Genomic DNA, 24,741 nt, shown 5'->3' with positions numbered 1-24,741 from the left:
GCAACCAGAGTACGGATGACGTCCCGGGGGATGGTGGCCCACTCGGCCTGCAAGGCTGCTGCCAGCTCGGGCAGGGTCTGGGGCTGTGGTTGTCGCTGTCGGAGGCGTCGGTCCAACTTGTCCCATAGATGCTCAATTGGGTTCAAATCCGGTGATATCGATGGCCAAGGAAGGACATTAATGTTGTTGTTCTGTAGAAAAGCCGTTGTGAGACGTGCTGTGTGAGGCCTGGCGTTGTCATGTTGGAACACTGCGTTGGCGTTGGCCATAACTGGAACGATGTGTGGCCGGAGGATCTGGTCAATGTAGCCCTGTGCATTCAGGTTGCCCTGCACGTGGACCAGGTCAGTTCTGCCAGTGTGTGAGATGGCTGCCCACACCATGACACTACCCCCGCCGAATCTGTCCACTTCCTGCACGCAGTTTGCCGCATAACGTTCACCACGACGCCTATACACGCGACATCTTCCATCATGACGTCGGAGCAGAAATCGGGACTCGTCACTGAACCACACCTGTCTCCATCGCAGTTGAGGCCATTGTCGATGAATCTGGCACCACTGCAGTCGGAGTCGACGGTGTTGTGGTGTTAAGATGACACCTCGAACTGGACGTCTGGCACGAATTCCTACCTCACGTAGGCGGTTCCGTACGGTCTGGTCGGATATCCTGCGCAAACCTGGTATTGCTGCGGCTGTGGAGGTGGCAGTAGTCAATCGTTCCCGAAGGTGGCGTACCCGGATGTAGCGGTCCTGCCCGGGGGTAGTGACCCGTGGTCGACCGGATCTAGGGAGGTCACGTGTTGATCCATGTTGCTGGTAACGGTCCCACAGTCTGGAGATGGTGCTTGGGGACACATGGAATGCCCTGGCAACGGCCGTTCTGGATTCGCCTGCGTCTAGTCGGCCGATGGCATTGTTTCTCTGCGGTTCACTGAGACGTGGCATGTCCTGGATTGTCAACTGTCGGCCAGATACAGAGGCCAGGCAAGCGAACACCCTGCACTTTTATACTGTCGGTGTTCATGTTGCACGTGCAGACAACGCACGTGCAGTGGTGACATGGTTTGCACGTGGCTGCGTTTTTGCGAATATTCACATTTTGGAACTTTATTGTACAGTAGCTGCGTTTTATCGAATGTAACCGTGGGAATGTGTTTGGGACATGCAATGACCTTATATTCACAAAGCATGAACCGGTAGGAAACATAAAATCGGAGTTATAACCCATTTGTACCCTTTTGCGTTTCTTTTTTTGAAGAGTATATATATATATATATATATAATAATAATAATAATAATAATAATAATATAATAATAATAATAATAATAATAATAAAAATAATAATAATACTAACAACGCATCACTGCAATCTATATATTGGGGGACTTATAGATACTTTATTAAAGTGCCTATATCCAAAAGAGCTTCGTGCACGTTGGGGGCCTTAATTTATAGCTCTTGGGTGGATAGATACTCATGGGATGCGTTATAAAATGAAATGATGGCGGGGTGATTTTAGTAATAAACGTTTTCAAAATAATATCTCATATTTATTCATAAAGTAAAAAGGCAGCCATTTTTTTTTTTAATAGATTTAAAAATATATTATTATTATTATTTATTGTTTACTATGAAATAAAATAAAGATAGGCCTACTAACAGAAAATCTAACAATGTTGGTCAAACTGCATATTGCATTCTTTTTCTTCTTCTTTTTTTTTTTTATAGAGGAAGGGTGATATTTTTTAAAATACCAGATATCTCAGGCCAGTTATTCAAACGTTAGTTAGCTTAACCAGCGGTTAACAGAAATGTTCAAAACCAAGCACTGAATCAACATAAATAATAATTGAAGACATAGCGTTGACACTTGATTCAGAACAATCAAAGATGTCTATACGTAATCAAATCTAAAGTTTATTTTGCATTTGTGCAAAAATAATTAAAAAGAAAATATTAGACTAACCCACGGTTAACTGAACTGTGTTTTGAGCAACTAGGCCAGGTGTTGTGCCCTGGTTAATTTTCCCGTGTATATTGCCAATCTTAATTTTTTGCCTCAGCAATTATACGGCAGCCGTTTCTTTAGCCATTCCAAATAAGGTAAGGCAAAATGGCTGACTGTTAACAAAGACGAGACGTTTTCTTTGTAAGTATCTTCTGTGCACTAGATGTAAATATTTTTCGTCTCATTTGTCAGTGTTTTGTTGCATGATAATGCAATAATAAATTTGTATAAGCAAATTCTCTGTAACCTTTTTTGTAAGTGGTTTTGTAACGTTTTTGTACAAGTTGAAGACATGCAAGGGGACATCACTCCTGTATATTTAGTTTAAACAGTATTGATTATTGCCTTTGCTTTGATCAGATTCTTTTGGCACTGTCACTAATCTTAACCCTAACTCTATTTAATATACGTATTTATAATGTTCTTTATACTTGAGAATGCCTAAGTAAAGTCCTACCTCAGAGTGGAATAAATACAATGTTATATAGATCAGACTGACTGAAAAACAGTTGTATTAGTCCGACTCCAAGCCCAATTAATGTTCATCTTGATGGTGTTGTGGTTAACCTTTAGACTACTGGATTAATTTTTGACAAAAACCATGTTGAGTGGGTACAAGTTTATAATTTTTACTGACATATTGACTTAAATATTTTATAAATGCATAAAATAAAGTTCATATATATATAAATCGGTAAGTATTATTTTTGTGGCTTTTTTGTAATTTTTATGATATTTTAGATCAGTTAATGGGGATTAAAATTAGGCAAAAAAAGTGCCGTGGAGAATTAAAAATTCCATGGCATTGTCTATAGCAGGGGTTGCTTTACAAATCTGAAAATTGGCTACGACAAATTTTAACCAGTGTGAGCCCTGCTTTGTTCTTTTAATATCTCTTTTTAAGTTTTTTATTCTTGTTTTCTTTCAGGTTACTAAAGCCTGTAGCCATGGCTGAACAAAGAACAAGCTCAACTCCGAGTAGCATCGCCACGACAACGGCCACAACGCCGATAGCATCGATGGCGAACACAATCCGGTCTCCCGGACCTCTGCCCCAAGTGCAGGTGATCCCGCAGACGATGCACAGTCCCCCGTACCTGGCCCAGTTCCCCTACAATCAACAGCTCATGCTGCAGAATGCGGCTGTCGGTAAGCCATTTTGTGTCAATGTCGTGGCTCTAGATCTCAATAATTTTGTCACAAGAAGGTTTTTTTTTTATCAGATCTGAGTGCACAGGGTTTTAGATGCAGGGCTCGAACTTAAGAATTTGTCTCCCACGGCAATTTTTAAAAGAACTGCAAATGGTAAAACAGTCCACCGACGGCAATTTTGAGCCTGCCTATGGCAATTTTTTAAAGGTGACATTTGCAGAAAATAAACCTGACTGAAAGGCTATCTTGTTATTTGTAGACATCTTTTAAATGTGCAAATGTTAAATATTGGCAGATAATGTACATCAGGTGTATACATTTCGCCATTGTTGAGGAGCTTTACCGACGGCACAAAAGTGCCATCAGTGATGCTCTCTACCTATGGCAACCGCCATTAAGTTCGAGCCCTGAGAAGTTACGGCAATAGATATACCCATATATATGCTCAAGATAGAAATGACGAAAATTCAGTATAAACATGCTGATCTATAAACATTTCACCCCAAAACCACTGAAAAGTTAAGCAATAATAGTTAGTTTTTTCTAGCTTGTTTTAGCATGGTGCGACATGCTTCAGTAGTCTAGCGTCATCTAGCCTTAGTGTGCACCATGCTGCCCTGAGATTAAACAAGCCTTTTTCAATAATACTTAATTCAAAAATTGCCTTTACTAATAAAACACTAAAAAAATTAAATATTATTAATTAATAAAATATTCTTGTGATATATTTTACCATTCATTTTAGTAAAGCAGGCACATTAAATTACATTTATTTCTATTCCAGTTATTTTTTGGTCATCTTATATGTATTTTTTATTTATATGTATTTGAATGGTGTTGTTTGTTTCCTCTCCATAGCTGCAATGGCACAACAACAGCTGAACATGACAGCCATGATGCAAGGGAGACCACCCTCGGTGAGCCCCACCAGTCCTGGCATGATGTCACCGAGTATGATGTCGCAGGTAATTATCTCTGAAACATTGGTTTGTCGCCCTGACGATGTCAAAGGGTGACATATAGGAATTACGTTTCTGATGGCATCAACAGCATCAACTGTGCTTAGTTGAATAAATATACAGAACTTCACATACATTGTTTTCGCTTCCTATTTATTGCACAAGTTTATTTTGTGCAAGAATATATACTACGAGACCGCGAGTGGTATGTTCTTTTATATATTAAAGGCCATATGGTATGTGCTATCCTGTCTGTGGGATGGTGCATATAAAAGATCCCTTGCTAATAGAAAAATGTAGTGGGTTTCCTCTCTAAGACTATATGTAAAAATTAAAACATAAAAAAAAAATGTAATAAATACAGAACTTCACATACGTTGTTTTCGCATCATATTTATTGCACTCATTTATTTTGCGAAAGAACATACCACTCGACCGCTACGTGATCTCGTGGTATATATTCTTGCACAAAATAAACAAGTGCAATAAATAGGAAGCGAAAACAACATATGTGAAGTTCTGTATTTATTACATACCTTCTTTTATGCTTTACAAAAACTTTTTTTAATTTAACGTCATAACAACACTTTGATCAAAACTCCTTTCATGGATTTACTTAATATTAAGAATCTTACTCTGCAGAAGCCTTGTGTAATGTTTCAAATACGACGTGATGTAATTTGTAAATTATATATGACGTCAGTAACAAAAAGACGCTAACTCCAGTAAAGATAAAAGAGGAAATTCCCAATTTAAAAGTTCTGGTCCAGATCGCACATATGTGCGATACAAGATAAATTTATCACACGGTTTGAAAATGTCTTTATCACTGTAGTAAGATGGAATAAGTATGTAATAAATGTTATGTTTTCATGTTTAGCTGTTTCTCATAAACTGTTGTATAAGTCCAAGCCCAATTAATGTTCATCTCGGTGCATGCTAAGTTAAATTGTAAAATTTAAACAAATGTTTTATCATCATCATGTTATTTTCATTAATATATTGAACAATAAGGCAAAATATACCTGTAGCCGCTAATAAAAGCATGGCTTGAGTTATATTTCAACTTATTTTCATGCTTATATCCAATTATGGTTCAAGCATGCTGTCCTGGGCTCAGCTATCTGTGTAGGACAGTGGGTTAGTTGTTAGTGGTTAGTGAGAGAAAAGATGGGTAGTGGTCATTAAAACTCTCTCTGGGTGGGAGCCAGTACCGGGCTGCGAATCCTGTAACTGGCATTATTACACATAATTCATTTGAATTACAACTTTATATGTTGAAATCATTTTAGCAACAACAGCAGCAGCAGCAAGGTAATATAGCAACATCTACACACTCGAACTCAAATTCTGGAAGCAAGCAGAATAATGGGAAGCAAAACCAAATACAGCAAGGGCAGGCAACTCCAATGATTGGTGGGAAGCCTGCTGTCATGCCAACACAACAAGCTCAGCCATTGGTTCTTAGTCAACTTGGCAAGTATCGAAGTTTATCATTGGTTTACAGCCCAAGAATTGTTCTGTATTTACCACTGTCTCCAAGCACAAGGTTTTTATTACCCGTTATACCAGAAAGCAATATATCATTCAGCCAAGCATGAAATTAGACATAATTTTGTAAATTTTTTCAGTCCATTTTTTTTTAATTCCCACTTTAAAGGAAGTAAGGAAATGTTTTATTTAACGACGCACTCACCACATTTTATTTATGGTTATATGGCGTCAGACATATGGTTAAGGACCACGCAGATATTGAGAGAGAAAACCTGCTGTCGCCACTTCCTGGACTATTTTCGATTAGCAGCAAGAGATCTTTTGTATGCACCATTTCACAGACAGGATAGTACATACCACCGCCTTTGTTAAACCAGTTGTGGAGCACTGGCTGAAACGAGAAATAGTCCAATGGGCCCACTAGCAGGAATTGATCCTAGATCGATCATGCATCAGGCCAGCACTGTACCACTGAGATACATTCCGGCCCCTCTTCCCAGTTTGAATGCCAAAATTGTCTATTTAAATTTTACAATTTGGAATTTTTTATTTTAACTTCCATACAAAGGTACTGAACCTAAATGAGTAAGGGACTCCCTGTTCATAAAAAAAACAAAACACCTACAGGTACATTTACGAACAGGATGCTTCCGGATTTTATAAACTTCAAAACAACAAGACTTCCAGGTTTTTTCAGGGAAACTTGTGAAGAGATAAATGATTTGTGCTACATTCCTTATACAGTAGCCTACATGGCAATAAAATTCTGAATATTTTTTTAAACTTTTTATTCTACAGGTGCTGTTTTTGGTCAGAATGCTGCAAACCAGGCTTTAGTTGCCCAGGTAACCACTGTTGATTAACACTGAATAGTTAAATGGTGGTGTATCAAAGACAGTATACCGTCAACCTCATGCTCATAATAATTTACTGTAAATATTTTCATGTACTTAAAATCAAATTCGAATTGTGATGTCACTATCTTATACATACATGTTTTGCACACAATGTCAGTCAGTTGAAAAAGATATAGTAATTGCCAAAGTATCTAAGTCTGAACCAAATTGTTAACAACTACGATAAATTACTCTCCTACTTTTAATTACTGTTTGATTTTCTCCACTATTTTTACGAACATAAATTGTGAAAAAAGATTACATTGACATGGATTCCACATATTAGACTGAAACTATATCACCTATATTGACTTCCTAGGACAAAACACATCCAATTTTTCACTGCCATTTTTCCTTTTTTGTGGAATACTCTTAAAAAGGGGTGGAAACCACCTAAATAGGTGACTTGGAACATGTCATGATGTTGTTAGATTACGTCATATCGATCCACACTTCTTGAAGAGTATTCCATAAACAAACAAAATGACAGATGGCAAAAAACTGCATTTATTTTGCCCTTGCAGTCTTGGTGAAGTCGATATCCGTGACATCATTACAGTCTCGTATGTGGAATATGTGTCACTGTAATGGGCTTTTGAACGATTTGTGTCCTGACAAAATTTGGGTAATTAAAGGTAGAAGAGTAATTTATTGTAGTTGTTAACAATTTGGTTTGGACTTTGGCGAGGGAGGCTGAAAACCACAACGGAATGTTTTAACATTTATAGACATACTAAATGTTTAAAATGGGTGAATCTAGAGGGGTATGACATAGGCATCTCTCTTTTTTTTCCTATTTATTATTTCATTAAAAACAACTGGTATTTTCCACTTTTCTTTTTAACATAAAGCATTCAGATTTTGCGTAAACACTTGAATGTTTTAGATTATCAGGACAAAATAGCCTTCCACAGCCCTGGTGAATATACGGGGTTCAAAAGGTTCCTTTTTAAAATTGTGTTGCATGCTCCCCATTGGAATTCCCTAGATCTATTCTTAGAATTACTTTTAAAAACAATTATTATTACAGTCCAAGGGCCAAGTTCAAGGCCAGCCACAGCTCATTACTACTCAGGCACCACTCCGCTTCAGTCAGCCACAGCTTGTCACCAACACGGGGCAGATCATCCAATCAGGACCCTTATTAACCAACCAGGCTGTCTTGCAGGCCATGGCCAACCTGCAACAAGGCATCCCATTGGCTGCCCACCAGCCTCTGCTGACGGGCCACGGGCAGCCTCCCACCATCATGGCCGGACAGTCTGTGTATATTCGAACCAATGGACCCATCCAACCGCAGGGAATGATGGCCAACATGCAGGTATGTATAGTGGGTTTTTTTTAAAGGGGTCGGGGATAGGTTTTAAAAACAATAAAATATATATATATATATATACACACACACACACACACACACATATACACACACACACACCACACACACACACAGAGTGAAACCTGTCCAAACCGGATCCTGAACATACTGGAATCCTGTCAAAAGTGGACAAGTTTCATGATCCCAATTTGTTTTAATTCTAACACGCAGCCATCTAAAACACCAAGGCCCGTGCTTATAAAACTTAAAGTCTAGACTTTTAATAAAGTCCATACTTTAACGTAATGCAATTTGAATGGCGGTGCCATGACGTTAAAAGTCTGGACTTTATTAAAGTCTAGACTTCAAGGTTTGTAAGCACGGGGCCAGATCTTGTCTAATTCGGATAAATATTAGGTTCCTGGGGTGATCTGGTTTAGACAGGTTTCACTATATAGATTTGTTATTCGGGTGTATTTTGTCAAGGGCAGATCCTAGAAATATTTTTCGGGGGGAGGGGGTGATAATGTGGAAAAGAGCATGGGGAAAAAAAGAATATATACTGATGGAAAGAAATAAAGGATCAAACAGATAGCAACAAGAAATAATGACTGCATCAAAAATCAATTCATATTGTCAGAAGTTGACTGGGAACATATAGGCAGCACATTCAACACTACAGACATTCAGTCCCACATTACAACTTGGTATGAAATACAGACATTATTATGCTAGTTGTGAATTAAATTTGGTCTACAATTTGATGTGTTCTCTTATTTCTTTCCATCAGTATATTTAGGAGTGGGCGAGACGTCTTGGATGCTAGTTTTTTCATATTTAAGTATTATGAATAGATCATCTTTTATTTGATTTTCTTTTAACATTCTACATCAGGGCTAGCTCTGGGTCAGCCGAAAATGTCGCCAAATTATCTGTTAAACTTCCAGATTGTATAGATACCCAGTTATTTTGTAACTAAATATCAATTAATACTTGAACTTCTTTCACCAAATTATCTGTTAAACTTCCAGACTGTATAGATACCCAGTTATTTTGTAACTAAATATCAATTAATACTGGAACTTCTTTCGCCAAATTATCTGTTAAACTTCCAGATTGTATAGATACCCAGTTATTTTGTAACTAAATATCAATTAATACTGGAACTTCTTTCGCCAAATAAAAATAAAATTCGCAATTGGCGAGTGCCAGAGCTAGCCCTGCCTACATGCTCATTCATTCTTTTCAACTTATTCTCATGCTTATATCCAATGAAGGTTCAAGCATGCTGTCCTGGGCACACACACACCTCAACTATCTGGGCTGTCTGTCCAGGACAGTGGGTTAGTTGTTAGTGGTTAGTGAGAGAAAAAAGGATATAGTGATCTTATATCTACCCATTGAGTCGTTAAAACTCGCTCTGGGTGGAAACCGGTATGGAGCTTCGAACCCAATACCTACCAGCCTTATGTCCGATGGCTTAACCATGACACCACCAAGACCGGTCTACGTGCTATCCAGTCTCCTTGAGCCACTGTCACCAGGATTAGCTGTCTGGTAGAATAGTTCTTATTTGAATTTCTCAAATTTAAGCTAGTATCTTGCTACTGTCATACTAATAAGTAAAATAGTTAAAACCCTCTCAAAATAATTCTAATGTTTTTCCAGTGGCAAAGACTAGTGGAGGCCTCTGTTTGCATCAGCCGACAAAATGTATAGAGCTTGTAAAAACACACCTCCCTGTTTTATAACATTGTTTACTAATATGAAACACATGTGTAACTACAGTCTTCATTATGAGCTGTAGACAGGGCTTCTAGAATTTTTATAAAAATCCACTAGCCATGGGATCAGTGATTAAACAAATTTGCTAGCCACGATTAAAAATTCACTGGCCCTACTTAGTAAGTACAGTTTTACTAATAGGAATAATCGGATGTCACCAAAAGACGAAGATAGAGTATAAAAACCTGTAGATAGTCAGTGTTTCTGCCAGAACGAAATTATGGAATTTAATGCAACCACAGTCTCTCTCTCCCCCCCCCCCCCCCCCCCCCGAAAGAAAATGGGCTATGTTTAGGGTTAGGGTTAAGAATATCATAGACTAATGATAAGTCTTTAATTTGGCAACAGGTTAACTTTAAAAAATAAAAACAGGAAAACTATTTGGTTATAGCACCATACCCGTTTTACCCTCTGGCAGAAACCTTGATTTTGTGTGTGTGCAGATATATTCATATTTACAAAATAGACTTAAATGCAGCATTTGACCTTTTTTTGGACATTCTGTCAGGCATGGTGATATTTGTTATTTACTAGCCAAACAGTGAACATCACTAGCCATGAGAGTGGGGCTGCCATAATCTAGAATCCCTGCTGTAGCTCTCTCCTGAAATGGTGCAAGGGGAACAATCACGTGAAGTTTCAGATAAAATGTATTAAAATTTTGTTATTGAAGGTGATCAATTTGCCGCTTTTTAAAACTTTCCAGGCAAATATGCAGGGTAATGGGAGTGATCACTGACCTTTCTGGTGAAGAATGACTGAAAGGTTAATACATTTACAGTATGACTTCATTATTGAGAGATATTCAGTGTTTCTGCCAGAAAGAAATTTTTTGGGTATGGTGCTATGGAATTGAATGCAACCACAGTCAACCACAGTATGGAGGGCCTCCCCCAGAAAGAAAATGGGTTACGTTTAGGGTTAGGGTTAAGAAAATCATACAGTAATGATAAGAGTAATTAATTTTGTCAAATAAAATACGCAAAACAAATTTGGTATGGCACCATACCCATTTAATCCTCTGGTAGAAACCCTGATATTATATACCTACATGGAACTGACACGTCTTGTTGCAATTTTTAAAACATACCTGGGGTTAAAAGTTAATGATTATGATTTTGAATTTGTCAAAGGAGAGGCTATTGCAAAATCTTTTTTTTTATCACATCACTATGCAAAGCACATTTGTACAAGAAAAGGAATGTTAATACCAGTTTCATTTGGATTTTGACAATTAACAAACTGTTGACTTTGTACTTGAAATTTCGCTTTACAGTTTATGTTGTGTAAATTATTGATGTATTTTTTTAATAACATGAAGTAGTCGGTGATACATGTTCTCACTTAGTCATAATTTTCAAGTCTTAACAAAGAGGAATGCATTGAAATTTTCTTATTTCTTTTTATGTTTTACCGGCCTCGGTGGCGTCATGGTTAGGCCATCGGTCAACAGGCTGGTAGGTACTGAGTTCGGATCCCAGTCGAGGCATGGGATTTTTAATCCAGATACCGACTCCAAACCCTGAGTGAGTGCTCCGCAAGGCTCAATGGGTAGGTGTAAACCACACCGACCAGTGATCCATAACTGGTTCAACAAAGGCCATGGTTTGTGCTATCCTGCCTGTGGGAAGTGCAAATAAGAGATCCCTTGCTGCTAATCGGAAAGAGTAGCCCATGAAGTGGCGACAGCAGGTTTCCTCTCAAAATCTGTGTGGTCCTTAACCATATGTCTGACACCATATAACCGTAAATAAAATGTGTTGAGTGCGTCATTAAATAAAACATTTCTTTTTTCTTTTTTTTGTGTTTTAATATACAGCTTCAGCTTAACATTAACTTTTCCATATAGTTTTTATATAGATAGTATGAAATGTTTTAGTCGCCAGATGAAAAAAAAATGATTGCATTTTCAGCCCTCTGTTAACCTTTACATCTAGGAGCCAGATAGTGCCTACTTGTATTTTTATATAGATAGTATGAATTGTGTTAGTCGCCAGATGAAAAAAAATGGTCGCATATGCAGCAGGCTGAGTTTGAATAGGCTTAGGATTAAGACATTTTGATTTAAGCTTTCTTTTTCTTGTGATTGTTTGTATTTTTTTTGAAGACGGAATGCGTGTTGAGTAAAATTAGAATTGCACCAGAATGAAAAGCCAATACATTGTTCCTTCTAATCTTCAGTTTCTGCAGCAATATCCAGGAATGGGGGAAAGTGCCGTCGTAAGTGTAATGTCTCTTCAAATGTGGTGCTCTGTGTGTTTTGGGGGAATGTACATTTTTACATATCTGTTGTGACAACCCAGTTGTTTTTGTTTTCACTTTCCAAAATATGGGTTTATTGTTATCTGTATCATTATGTATATATAGATATTAAAAACATTTGTGGTGGGGGTTTTTTAAGAGCTAAATAAATACCTAAAGATTTTGAAAACACTACAAAAATCCCATTTATAGCAGGGAAAAAATTGTAACAAATAGTTTTTGAATGTTTTTTAGAAATTTTAAAGAAACAAAATTCAACCGTCTGTATTTTTTGATGTGGTAACTTAATATTGGTGATTTTACTGTAATTTGTTTTTTATTTTATTGGCAATGCATTAATAGAGTCCATAAACTAAGAAATATTTTGACATTAACGGGTTTACTGCATTGTAAGATGTTTCTGACTAATAAAGTATTTGTACGATTAATATGTTTTTCTTGTTTACATTATCAGTGCCTGTATATTCAATGTGTTTCTGGTCGTCTTAATATTTGTAAGAAGCCCAAAGTGGATTTTGTCTTCAAATAATTTCGTACATACTAACAAATCGGTTTTAGGAAATAAAATGAAATTTAACCTAATACAAATATTAGAACGATCAGAAACACTTTTAATATACAGCCACTAATATTTTATGCAGAAAAATATATTTGATATGTAATTACAGTCGTCAAAAAGTCTCTGTTAGTCGATAACATCTTAAAAATTGCAGCAAACTCAGGAATGTCCCTTTAAAACCACCAATACACATCAGCAAATCAGAAAACTCAGTAGGGTTAATGAGAATAATACACAATTGTCTATTGGAGATGACATAATCTTACAAGTGTTTTTTTTTTTTTTATGTTTTTTTTATCATATCTAATAAGCAAAAGTGAGTTAGATATGTTTGGAAACTACAAACGGTACGATTAATCATCTCTAATGGACACAAGTATATTATTTTATTTTTTGACATACCCTCAAAAACCAGCAAGTGTAAACGATAAAATGAACATATTTAGTTTGTTGTTGTCACAGCGCATGAATACATTGTTTTATAAATATCAACTGGGATACCACCAAATTACTATTGTACTGATAGTTCATTGTTTACTGCTAGAATTGCAGAAATTTTAAGTAAAATCTGCTAAAATATTTGATACTTTTCATGTAATTATTTGAGTAATTACTTAATATATTTTATAACAAACAGTGTTCTTGGGATGGGAGTTATAATGTTGGTTTAAGTTGACCATTTTACAATCGCAAATCTCAGGAGTGATCTCCAGTGTGTTTTGAAAGTGAAAATGAGACTCGAGTACAACAGGTCATCTCTGCCTTGAGTGTGTAGGAAATCCCTATTCTAATCGGGCATGGACTTTGGGGATATCTTTATGATTCCATCAGACACGGGTGGGAATTCTCCTCGGATCAGTTGTTTTCCTCTCATGGAACATTGGGTTTCCTCGCATTTTAATCGTCCTTTCCTCCAAAATGTGTCAGATGGCACAGATTTTAACCTAAGATTTCAAGAATTTATGGGATCCCTCTAGATTTCCTCTTTTTTACAGTTCACCAATTCCCACCCTTAATCAGAGTCTTAAACAAAATTTTATATAAATATTTTGGGATTCTGTTTCATAAACTTACAGAGTTACACTTCCAACCCAAAATGCTAAATTCGAAGTTTACTTAAATTTCATTTGTTTTTGTGGAAAGAAATTATCTGATTTTTAGTAAGAATAACTATTTGGATTGCCAAACATGTAGTGGATCTGACGGATTGTGTGATTAACAAGATCTGAGTGCATTTGTGTATGGATAAAATTTTAAATGTTTCAACATTTGACCTCTGTATGTAAAGCATATGACCCATACTTCAGTGAAACTGTCTTCATAACTTCATAACACATTTTTTTCTTTTCAACTTATCCTAATGACTAATGGCATTTCCTCCCTATGATAGTAGACTGGCATTTCCCCCCTATGATAGTAGTCTGGCATTTCCCCCCTATGACCGGCCTCGGTGGCGTCGTGGCAGGCCATCGGTCTACAGGCCGGTAGGTACTGGGTTCGGATCCCAGTCGAGGCATGGGATTTTTAATCCAGATACCGACTCCAAACCCTGAGTGAGTGCTCCGCAAGGCTCAATGGGTAGGTGTAAACCACTTGCACCGACCAGTGATCCATAACTGGTTCAACAAAGGCCATGGTTTGTGCTATCCTGCCTGTGGGAAGCGCAAATAAAAGATCCCTTGCTGCCTATCGGAAGAGTAGCCCATGTAGTGGCGACAGCGGGTTTCCTCTCAAAACCTGTGTGGTTCTGAACCATATGTCTGACGCCATATAACCGTAAATAAAATGTGTTGAGTGCGTCGTTAAATAAAACACTTCTTTCTTTCCCCCCTATGATAGTAGAATGGCATTTCCTCCCTATGATAGTAGACTGGCATTTCCTCCCTATGATAGTAGACTGGCATTTCCTCCCTATGATAGTAGACTGGCATTTCCCCCTCTTGATAGTATACTGGCATTTCCCCCATGATAGTAGACTGGCATTTCTCCCCCTATGATAGTAGACTGGCATTTCCCCCCTATGATAGACTGGCATTTCCCCCTATGATAGTAGACTGGCATTTCCCCCCTATGATAGTAGACTGGCATTTTCCCCCATGGTAGTAGACTGGCATTTCCCCCCATGATAGTAGATTGGCATATCCCCCCCCCCCCCCCCAATGATAGTAGACTGGTCCAGACGTCCCAACATCTGCTATGGGGAAAGATGGAAACTTCAATCACATGACTGGAACAGGTATCAGAGGATTCATTGGAAGATTTTAAGCCATCCCATTGGCTGTTAAGATGTTCAGACCAGTCTATAATCATATGGGGGGGAATGCCATTAGTTTGTGGTCATATCCAATTAAGGTTCAAGCACGCTGTCCTGGGGTTAGTTGGTTAGTGGTTAGTTGGAGAGAAGAGGGTGTAGTGGCCTTACACCTACCGATTGAGCCCTTAAGAATTTTCTCTGGGTTGGAGCCATTACCAGGCTGCAAAGCCTGTGTCTGATGGCTTAACCACTGTGCCACCGAGGCCGGTAACAATGATCCAAATTTTCTACTGCAGTGATAACACCATGTTTTTACTACGACTCATTTTAACAATGATACAATCAGATTTATTCTTATAAATGTGTGAAAGTAGAATATTTTTAATCCAGTTTGTTTGATCCTTCTGTAGAACAATTCAAAAAATATTTTCTTCAGCATCTTGGTGTGTATTTGCCAGTCTTTCATTGGTATTAAAATATTGTTGTAATTTTCATTGTCCTTCAGTCTAGTGTGTTGTGCACTTCGTGAATGTATACACATAGAGGTACACAAATGGTTTGTTTATACAGTTTTATTATTTTACGTACTTTTTATGTTTATTTATGTTCATGGTTTTTAAAAATAGTGAACTAGGAGTAGCATTTGTTAATATTTACCTTTAAATTATTTTCTGGCAGAAAGCCTGCATAGGTAGTTTTTTTGTGGTGGGGGGGGGGGGGAGTGGGGTTGGGTTTTTTTTTAAAATATATGCTGTGCATTGTGATCATGGAGTTATTTGTGAAGGGGAGGGGTAAAAAAAAAGACACATCATAAAAAAAAAATATGGTTGGGGAACAGAATGTAATTTTTGGCTATTATCTCAAGAACAGAACAGAACAATTTTTTTAATTATAAAGTTCGAATAAAATTGTTTATTATTTCGTCAGTATCTCAAATATCTAATGGAAAGTACAATTTATTTTGTTCATATATTTTAATTACTGTATATATTATGCAGCAAACTGATTTGCCTGTTCCTGAATTTTATTTTAGATTGTGTTTGCTGTATTCTGAAATCTTATTTGAGAAATGGATGATTTTATGTTTAATTACAACTCTGACCAAAAAACACTTGGTGAAATTATTGGGGTGAATTCATGGAACATTTTGTTCAGTTTCATGTCGTGATTAGCTACTCAAGTTTCAGAGATTGCTACAAAATTTCAAAACACTAGTTGCTAATCAATTTTCAGTTGACTAGAAATATCACTAATCAAGATTTTGAAAACAAAATATTTCCTAGAATATAACCATTTAATCAGGTTAAAATAAAAACTTTTTTATTCTTTTCATTTTTTAAATATTGTCATGTGTAAAACAAGGTTTCTTGCATTGTCTGCATTTATAAAATATATATATAGAGAATAACTAGTTAATGACATAGAATATAGGATTTATCCTGTGATGGTAAGAATGGGTAATTCTGCGAGACTGCCGAACGGGATTTCCCATTCAGCGTAAACAGGATAAAGCTGATATCCAATGTCACTAACTAATTATTATTTTTGTCCTGCAATCCATAAAAATTATGGGGAAAAGCTATCATTTCTGCTACATTGTACGATGATTTAGAGGTCAAATTAGCAATCTGTTGGTATACATTTATGACTTTCCTTTAATCGGTCATCACAGTCGGCCAGTAGAAACAGTGGTTGCAGGATGAAAAATATTATAATTTTGTAGATTAAAATTATATTTATGTTTAATGTAATCTGTCGATATTTTCAGAACCAGCTGCCGTACATGCAGGCAGTTGCTGGAATGAAACCAAACAAGATCGAACTTCCACATAATTCTCAGGTGAAGACTGGGGGCTCGAAGACCCCCTCGGGGAAGACCCTGCTCCCGTCGAAGTCGTCTGCAAAAGTTCAGCCGACTAAAATGGGTCAGAGTGCAAAACTGAACATCCCACAGGTGATTCCCAAACAGAAAAGCCGATCCAAGTCCTCTTCCAAAACATCGGCGTCGGTCCCCACCGCAGCTACCCACCCAGTCCAGAAACAGGCCCCCAACCCGGTCAAAGTGGTCACCCCCGTCGTTCAATCAAACATCACAGTTCCTGCAGCCAAGAGCCAATCCGATTCGGAGACAGAAACGGCCAAGGCTAACCGGGAGGAGCCCGAAACGGAACCCAGCAGCAAGTCGTTGGATGTTTCCATGGATACCGTTACCACCGAGGAGACTAAGGAGTCCGGTGTCGAGAGCGAGGTTAAGGAGGGTAAGGAGGAGGTTGCAGCGGAGGAGGAGCCGATGGAGGAGGTTGCCCCAAGTAAGCCGGTTCTGTTGCCGGAGCAGACGCCGGTGGTGGAGAAGCAGAGGGCGATCGTGAAACCGCACATCTTGACCCACATCATAGAGGGCTTCATCATCCAGGAGGGCTCCGAACCCTTCCCTGTAAGTAGAATGTTTTACACTTCATGGTACGTTACATTACGATTCATCCAGGAGGGCTCCGAATCCTTCCCTGTAAGTAGAATGCTTTACACATCATCGAGGGCTTCGTCATCCAGGAAGGATCAGAACCCTTCCCTGTAAGTAGAACCAGTGAGAACCCAAACAAGTAAATGTTAAATTAGGTAGATTATCATTAAATAGATATTTACAAAATATTTACCTGTCAGTTTAATATGAAAGAAATAATCAATGAAAATCAGTTTTATTCTATTTCCGACACTACTATAGTCCTCAAAATACTGGTACGTCGCAAATGATTGGTCAGGTTCCGTATCGGTTACAACTTCTTGTTTTTTCACTTTCATACTTTGTTTGTGACATTATAGTTCTCAATACACAGTTTTCATCATTTCCTTAAGTGAAAAGTAAAAAAAGCTTTTAAGTCCAAACGAAATAATAGATGTTTCTAATTATTACGTTTGTCGTAATGGTTACATAATGGGAAAAACTTACTGGTGCCATTTTAAATTACTGTGACTTCTGCTTATTTCGAGGGCTGGTTAACATACCATAAGTAATAACTTAAAATGCATTTCGTTATTCCTGTTTTCAGGTCCAGCGGTCGTCACTGTTGACGGAATACGTACCACCAAAACCGAGTCGGACAGATCGAGAGTCGGACGAAGACATGCCTGACCTCTCCTATGACCCTCCACCCCCAGTCTTAGAACCTGAAGGTTTGTCTTTATATATTAACACTTAAAATGATTGAGCCACCGGACTTATTACAATTTTAAGTTCTAACCCAAAGTCCATGAGGAGGGAGGTTGGAGGAAGGATAGAGAATGGGGGGTGAGAGAAAGAGTGACAGAGATGAACAGATACACACACACACACACACATATATACATACACACATACAAATGTACACACACACACACACACACACACACATACACACACACACAGACAGGCTGAGACAAAGAGGGAGAAAATCTGTGCTTTTTATTAGTCCTCTACCGGTCCTACTGGAGGGGACTTTAGGTTTTGTCTCAATCCTTCAGTTGGGGCAGGACAGCAGCTCTCACCTGATGCATGATCGATCTAGGATCAATTCCCGTCGGTGGGCCTATTGGGCTATTTCTCATTCCAGCCAATGCTTCACAACTGGTGTAATAAAGGTTGTGGTATGTACTATCCTGTCTGTGGGATGGAGCATATATAAGATCCCTTGCTGCTAATTGAAAAGAGTAGCCTATGAAATGGCGACAGCGGGTTTCCTCTCTCAGTATCAGTGTGTGGTCCTTAACCATATGTCCGACGCCATAGAACCGTAAATAACATGTGTTGAGTGTGTCGTTAAATAAAACATTTCCTTCCATCTTTCAGTCTGTCTGTCTGTGTCCCACATATACTTTTCTGGATGGGGGTTTTTCACAATGCTTTAAAATATTCAGATGAAATTTTGTATATGTTGTTATCATGTACTGTTACATATCAACTTTGACTTTCATGGTGATTTACCCACTTTTGACAGTTATGGTCCTTGGAACTGAGAAAATACAAACATTTGTAGGGCTCGGATGGGGACATGTATTGCTTTAGCAGTACTCTCAAAATGCTTTTCCGAAAATATTAACATTGTCGATAATGGGAACCGATTTGGTGAAACATGACTGGTTGATAGTATTGTTACTGCGATCTAATTACAGGCTTCGCCCCTCCTGCACCTCTGATGTTGACGTGTGAATACTGTGGAAACCAGGAACGTGCGTCGAAATTCCGCCGATCCAAGCGCTTCTGTTCAATAATGTGTGCCAAGCGATACAACGTGGCCTGCTCCAAACGCAGTACCATGTTCCGAGGAGGAGAAAACAAAGGTAGCCATTTTGTTTATTAGAGATAAGAGTTCTCTCCCTTTACGTTAAAGCCTAGAGTTTAATAACGATCATTTAGGCTTGTTGTTTCCCTTTACAATAACTTGAAGGGGGAGTGGGGGGAATTATCTCTCTTTTTTTGTGTTATTGATAAATAATGGGTTGTAATTATTTTACTTTGTAGCTAGAGATTCAGTGTGGTAATTTTGGCTTGTTTAAGAATAGTGAGTTGTTTCCCTTTACATTAAAATGAAAGAAATAGTTAAAGGCATACTGTCACAGATTTAAGTACCTTATTTCTCTTTTAATTAATAATAATTAAAACGTACATTAATTTTTACAGACCAAGTTTAACTATTGCATCACTTTAACTACATCATGAAGGAGTAAAATCCAGGTCAACCCTCTCAGCAATGTTAGTTTTTGAATTATGGACCATTGCCATAATTCAATTATTTTTACAAAATATCATTAAAAAGTGGAGTATGGTGGTTACGTAGATGGTTGAATAAAGTATAAAGTACGTTTAGGGACAAATCAAATATATATATTTTAAAGTAATACTTTGTTAGGCCATGAAACAGGTCAGTGGTCTGTGACAGTATGCCTTTAAGTTGATTGCCTTTTATTGATGGAGTTCGACTCTTTTACTGACATAGATAGAAAAAAGAAGCTAGTATAATGAGAAATACTAGTAGTACAGAGTTGAAATTTATTAAAGTATATATTGTGAGAACTGTTGTGTTATGGTTGATATTATTTTAGTTATGCTTTACTTCTTATAACATTTTGTTCCTGTTTTAATTTTAAAGGCAAAGTACAAAGATTTTCTGCAAGCGAATATAGCACTTTGTTTCTATTTAGTTCTAACAGGAAAAGTTAACAAGTTTGTCCACAAACGAAAACACGCAGTTGCATTCCACTTTTGTTCCTCTTTTGTTTTAACAGAAAAAGTTACAAAGATTGTCCGCACGCTAAAGCATGTAATAATATAGTATTTTTTTCCTATTTAGTTTTAACAGGAAAAGTTACAAAGTTTGTCTGCACTCAAAAACATGTAATACTGTAGAATACTTTATTTTCGCGTGGAATTTATTTTCGCGTGTGATTGAAATTCATGAAAATATATTCCACGTGAAAATAAAGGCCGACAATCTTTTTTTATAATTATGTAGTCTCGTTCAACTATACCACATTAGTTTCCGATGTACGAGGCTAGTAGTAACAAAGCGGTGCTCCCTCCTGTCAAGGAACAAACCACAAAACACAAAATCTATTTAAAACTTTAAATCAAAAACACGATGATAAGTACATACATGATAATAAAACAATACTAACACTAAAAAGCTTTATGCCGTTTTCCTTCGCATGTGCTAGCGATCAGTTCATCGGACAGAGTCTACACGTGTTCAACGACGGAAGTAAAAATGCATTATCACAGTATATTAAAAATGTGGACGTGAAAAAATCCGGACTGGGTTATAACAATTATAAGGATTAAGAAAAACTGCACGCGTTAAGCACCATCTGTAAGCTTATTAACTTGTAAACAATAAAGTCTTGATTGGTTAAAGCAGGAAAATTATTGTTTTATGTGTATAGCACTCGTGTGCACATGTAGGATTAGTTCTACAGATTAGCGTAACAACCGGCAAAACTAAGTTCCGTTTTTAAAACAAAATTATTGACATCTGTACTTCGTTTTTTTATTAATGGGGGTTGGGGGATTCGCGAAAATAAATGTTCGCGAATTGACCCATTTTCATTAAATCGCGAAAATTTAATCCTGCGAAAATAAAGTATTCTACAGTAATATAGTATTTTGTTCCTATTTAGTTTTAACAGGAAAAGTTACAAAGTTTGTCTACACACAAAAACATGTAATAATATAGTATTTTGTTCCTAATTCATTTTAACAGGAAAAGTTAAAAAATTTGTCCGCACGTGAAAACATGTAATAACATAGCATTTTGTTCCCATTTAGTTTTAACAGGAAAAGTTACAAAGTTTGTCCGCAAGCGAAAGCACGTGGTTGGAAACAGGAAAGGCTGGCGATCAGAGCGTGGCGGTCGACTGTCCTACAACATCAACATGCCGGATCCGTCAGGCACGATGCAACAAGTATGTAGTTTTTGTTCGTTTTATTTTATTAAGCCTACTGTTGACTGTAAATTCGAACTACTGAGTTGTAGAGAAATAGTGTTTTTTTCAGTTTGTTGTCGCCAATTGCTATTCAGATTTAAAAGATTGCTACATAATTCTATAACGTTGCAGACTAGATGCCAATAATATTTGTAATTTTAATGTGTGGAAATTAGTATTAAAAATACTAGTACTTGCTCTAGCAAGCTGTTCATTATTGAGTTGGACTAATTCAATTCCTGTTGATGAGAAATAAAGAAATTTGAAAAGTGTTATTAGATTCACAGAAAAACAAATTTAATTCTGTGGAATTCTTGTTAGGTGTACGTTATACTAGTTTCAACCTCTAATGTATACTGTGTGACTAGTGTATTTACAGCCCAATCTTGTTTTAAAAGTATTATACACAGTATATTGTTGATGAAGTGTGATTATCTGCAATATATTGTTGATGAAGTGTGATTATCTGCAGTATGTTGTTGACGAAGTGTGATTATCTGCAGTATGTTGTTGATGAAGTGTGGTTATCTGCAGTATATTGTTGATGAAGTGTGGTTATCTGCAGTATGTTGTTGACGAAGTGTGATTATCTGCAGTATATTGTTGACAAAGTGTGATTATCTGCAGTATATTGTTGACGAAGTGTGATTATCTGCAGTATATTGTTGACGAAGTGTGATTATCTGCAGTATATTGTTGACGAAGTGTGATTATCTGCAGTATATTGTTGACGAAGTGTGATTATCTGCAGTATATTGTTGACGAAGTGTGATTATCTACAGTATATTATTGAAGAAGTGTTATTATATGCAGTATATTGTTGACGAAGTGTGATTATCTGCAGTATATTGTTGACTAAGTGTGGTTATCTGCAGTATGTTGTTGACGGAGTGTGATTATCTGCAGTATAGTGTTGACGAAGTGTGGTTATCTGCAGTATATTGTTGACGAAGTGTGGTTATCTGCAGTATGTTGTTGACGAAATGTGATTATCTGCAGTATATTGTTGACGAAATGTGATTATCTGCAGTATATTGTTGACGAAGTGTGATTATCTGCAGTGTATTGTTGACGAAGTGTTATTATCTGCAGTATATTGTTGACGAAGTGTGATTATCTGCAGTGTATTGTTGACGAAGTGTGTTTAAATCATAATGCCACTGATTATCTGCAGTATAGTGTTGACGAAGTGTGATTATCTGCAGTATATTGTTGACTAAGTGTGATTATCTGCAGTATATTGTTGACTAAGTGTGATTATCTGCAGTATATTGTTGACGAAGTGTGATTATCTGCAGTATATTTATGACGAAGTGTGATTATCTGCAGTATATTGTTGACGAGGAAGTGTGATTATCTGCAATTGATATGTTGTTGATGAAGTGTGATTATCTGGACGAAGTGTGATTATCTGCAGTATATTGTTGACAAAGTGTGATTATCTGCAGTATATTGTTGACGAAGTGTGATTATCTGCAGTATATTGTTGACGAAGTGTGATTATCTGCAGTATATTGTTGACGAAGTGTGTTTAAATCATAATGCCACTGATTATCTGCAGTATATTGTTGATAAAGTGTGATTATCTGCAGTATATTGTTGACAGTGATTATCTGTAATATATTGTTGATGAAGTGTGATTATCTGCAGTATAGTGTTGACGAAGTGTGATTATCTGCAGTATAGTGTTGACGAAGTGTGATTATCTGCAGTATATTGTTGACGAAGTGTGATTATCTGCAGTATATTGTTGACAAAGTGTGATTATCTGCAGTATTTTGTTGACAAAGTGTGATTATCTGCAGTATATTGTTGACAAAGTGTGATTATCTGCAGTATATTGTTGACAAAGTGTGATTATCTGCAGTATATTGTTGACAAAGTGTGATTATCTGCAGTATTTTGTGTCACAGCCTCACGGGGAAGACTTCAGCAGTTCTAACAGTGGACAGGAAGAAAGCAGCTCCTCCCCTACCTCCCCAGCCCAGCACCCCAACTTCGAGATGTCTAGCATGGAGTCCAGCACAGATCCAGCCAAGTGGACTGTAAGTGACCAGGTTTTTCTTCTCTATTCCCCTCCCCCCCCACCCACCCCCACTTTTTTTTATAATTTAATTTCTTCTTTTTTTTCTTTTTTTAAATTTAAATTTGATTTTTTTATTTATATATGACACTGCCTCCTTTTTGTTCCTCTCCTTTAAACTCCAGCTCATTTCTTCCCGATCCGGCAGCTCCTCTGATCTTTCAAGTTCTTTTGCTGTTGCTGCATCCTCCACATCTCTGTCCTTGTCTCCCCAACTAATACAGGTGCCTGTCTACTGTGGCCATCAGTGCCACACATCTACCACTTTCCATCAGCTTTTGCTGTCCACCTCCACATCTCTGTCCCTGTCTCCCCAACTAATACAGGTGCCTGTCTACTGTGGCCACCAGTGCCACACGTCTACCACTTCCCATCAGCTTTTTGCTGTCCACCTTCACATCTCGGTCTCTGTCTCCCCAACCATCTGTTGGCCATCAATGCCACACATCTGCCATCAGTTTGTGCTATGGTGAATCTTTTCCATCAGCTTTTGCTGTGGGCTAGATGTAATTAATTTGAAAAGTGTTTAAAGGATGGGCTTTTGTATTTCTTCTGGGGTTTTTCTTCTTTTTTCATTTCATTACTTGAACTTTAAGTTTGTCATTTTTTTTAGAAACTAATCCCTCTGTGTTGTTATTTTTCTTTTCAACACTACCTATTCTCAAACAAGTGCACTCCCCCCCCCCCCCCCCCCCCCCCCCCCCCCGGGCTAGTAACCTGGTCCGAACCATAATGTATCCATAAAAGAGAAAACACCTCATGTTTTCTCCATTTTTGTTCAGGTGAGTGAAGTGTACGAGTTCATCAACTCCCTGCCGGGCTGCGCGTCGTACGCAGACGAGTTCCGCTCTCAGGAGATCGACGGCCAGGCCCTGCTGCTGCTGAAGGAAGACCACCTGATGTCGGCCATGAACATCAAACTGGGACCCGCACTCAAGATCTGCGCCAAAATCACGTCCATCAAGGACGAGTTCGTTTAATGTTCACAACACTCGCTTAGACAAATAATCGAAACAACACTCGCTTAGACAAATAATCGAAACAACACTCGCTAAGACAAAAATAATCGAAATAATCTTTGAGTGTCTTTAGCCAATATTACGGAACTAGACATTTACATTGTCAAAGATAAGTTTGTTTAATGTTCACAACACCACTTAGACAAATAATATTTGAGTGTCTTTAGACAATATTATGGAACTAGACATTTACATTATCAAAGATAAGTTTGTTTAATGTTCACAACACCACTTAGACAAATAATGTTTAGTGTCTTTAGACAGTATTGTGGAACTTGATATCAACATTATTAAAGACAAGTTTGTTTAATATTCAAACACTCACTTAGACAAATATGGCCGAATTTACAAAGTCTTGTTTTTTTTTAAACACAGGTGTTTAAGCATGGTAAATGTATGTAGTTACGTGTGTGTAAGACATAAACAGGTGTTTAAGCATGGTGAATGTATGTAGTTACACATGTGTGTAAGACATAAACAGGTGTTTAAGCATGGTAAA

General features: G+C 37.5%; 1 protein-coding gene across 3 annotated transcripts; it reads left to right on the top strand.

The window, feature by feature from the left end:
- Window positions 1-2,116: 2,116 nt before the first annotated feature.
- On the top strand, window positions 2,117-24,693 carry LOC121390691 (polyhomeotic-like protein 1). 3 transcript variants are annotated; one of them, XM_041522576.1, is made up of 13 exons: window positions 2,117-2,152; window positions 2,940-3,160; window positions 4,022-4,128; window positions 5,415-5,598; window positions 6,415-6,461; window positions 7,543-7,833; window positions 11,794-11,832; window positions 16,456-17,121; window positions 17,735-17,858; window positions 18,834-19,001; window positions 20,983-21,119; window positions 23,054-23,185; window positions 24,006-24,693. In XM_041522576.1, the coding sequence occupies exons 2-13, from the start codon at window positions 2,959-2,961 to the stop codon at window positions 24,201-24,203; spliced, it is 2,295 nt and encodes a 764-aa protein (XP_041378510.1). In that variant the 5' UTR covers window positions 2,117-2,152; window positions 2,940-2,958; the 3' UTR covers window positions 24,204-24,693. The 3 variants fall into 3 exon arrangements, with proteins under 3 accessions (XP_041378510.1, XP_041378509.1, XP_041378511.1); XM_041522575.1 differs by having other exon boundaries at window positions 23,039-23,185; XM_041522577.1 differs by lacking the exon at window positions 11,794-11,832 and having other exon boundaries at window positions 23,039-23,185.
- Window positions 24,694-24,741: the final 48 nt, after the last annotated feature.

This window comes from Gigantopelta aegis, chromosome 15 (genome assembly GCF_016097555.1).
Source record: "Gigantopelta aegis isolate Gae_Host chromosome 15, Gae_host_genome, whole genome shotgun sequence".
Taxonomy (NCBI): domain Eukaryota; kingdom Metazoa; phylum Mollusca; class Gastropoda; order Neomphalida; family Peltospiridae; genus Gigantopelta; species Gigantopelta aegis.
This window is presented reverse-complemented; position numbering and strand designations above follow the sequence as displayed.

Coding starts and splice junctions, on each gene's coding strand:
- LOC121390691 (XM_041522575.1), top strand. CDS start 2,959: ATGGCTGAACAAAGAACAAGCTCAACTCCGAGTAGCATCGCCACGACA. Junction 6,462..7,542: donor ACCAGGCTTTAGTTGCCCAG/GTAACCACTGTT, acceptor TTATTATTACAG/TCCAAGGGCCAAGTTCAAGG. Junction 19,002..20,982: donor CCGAGGAGGAGAAAACAAAG/GTAGCCATTTTG, acceptor GTTCCCATTTAG/TTTTAACAGGAAAAGTTACA.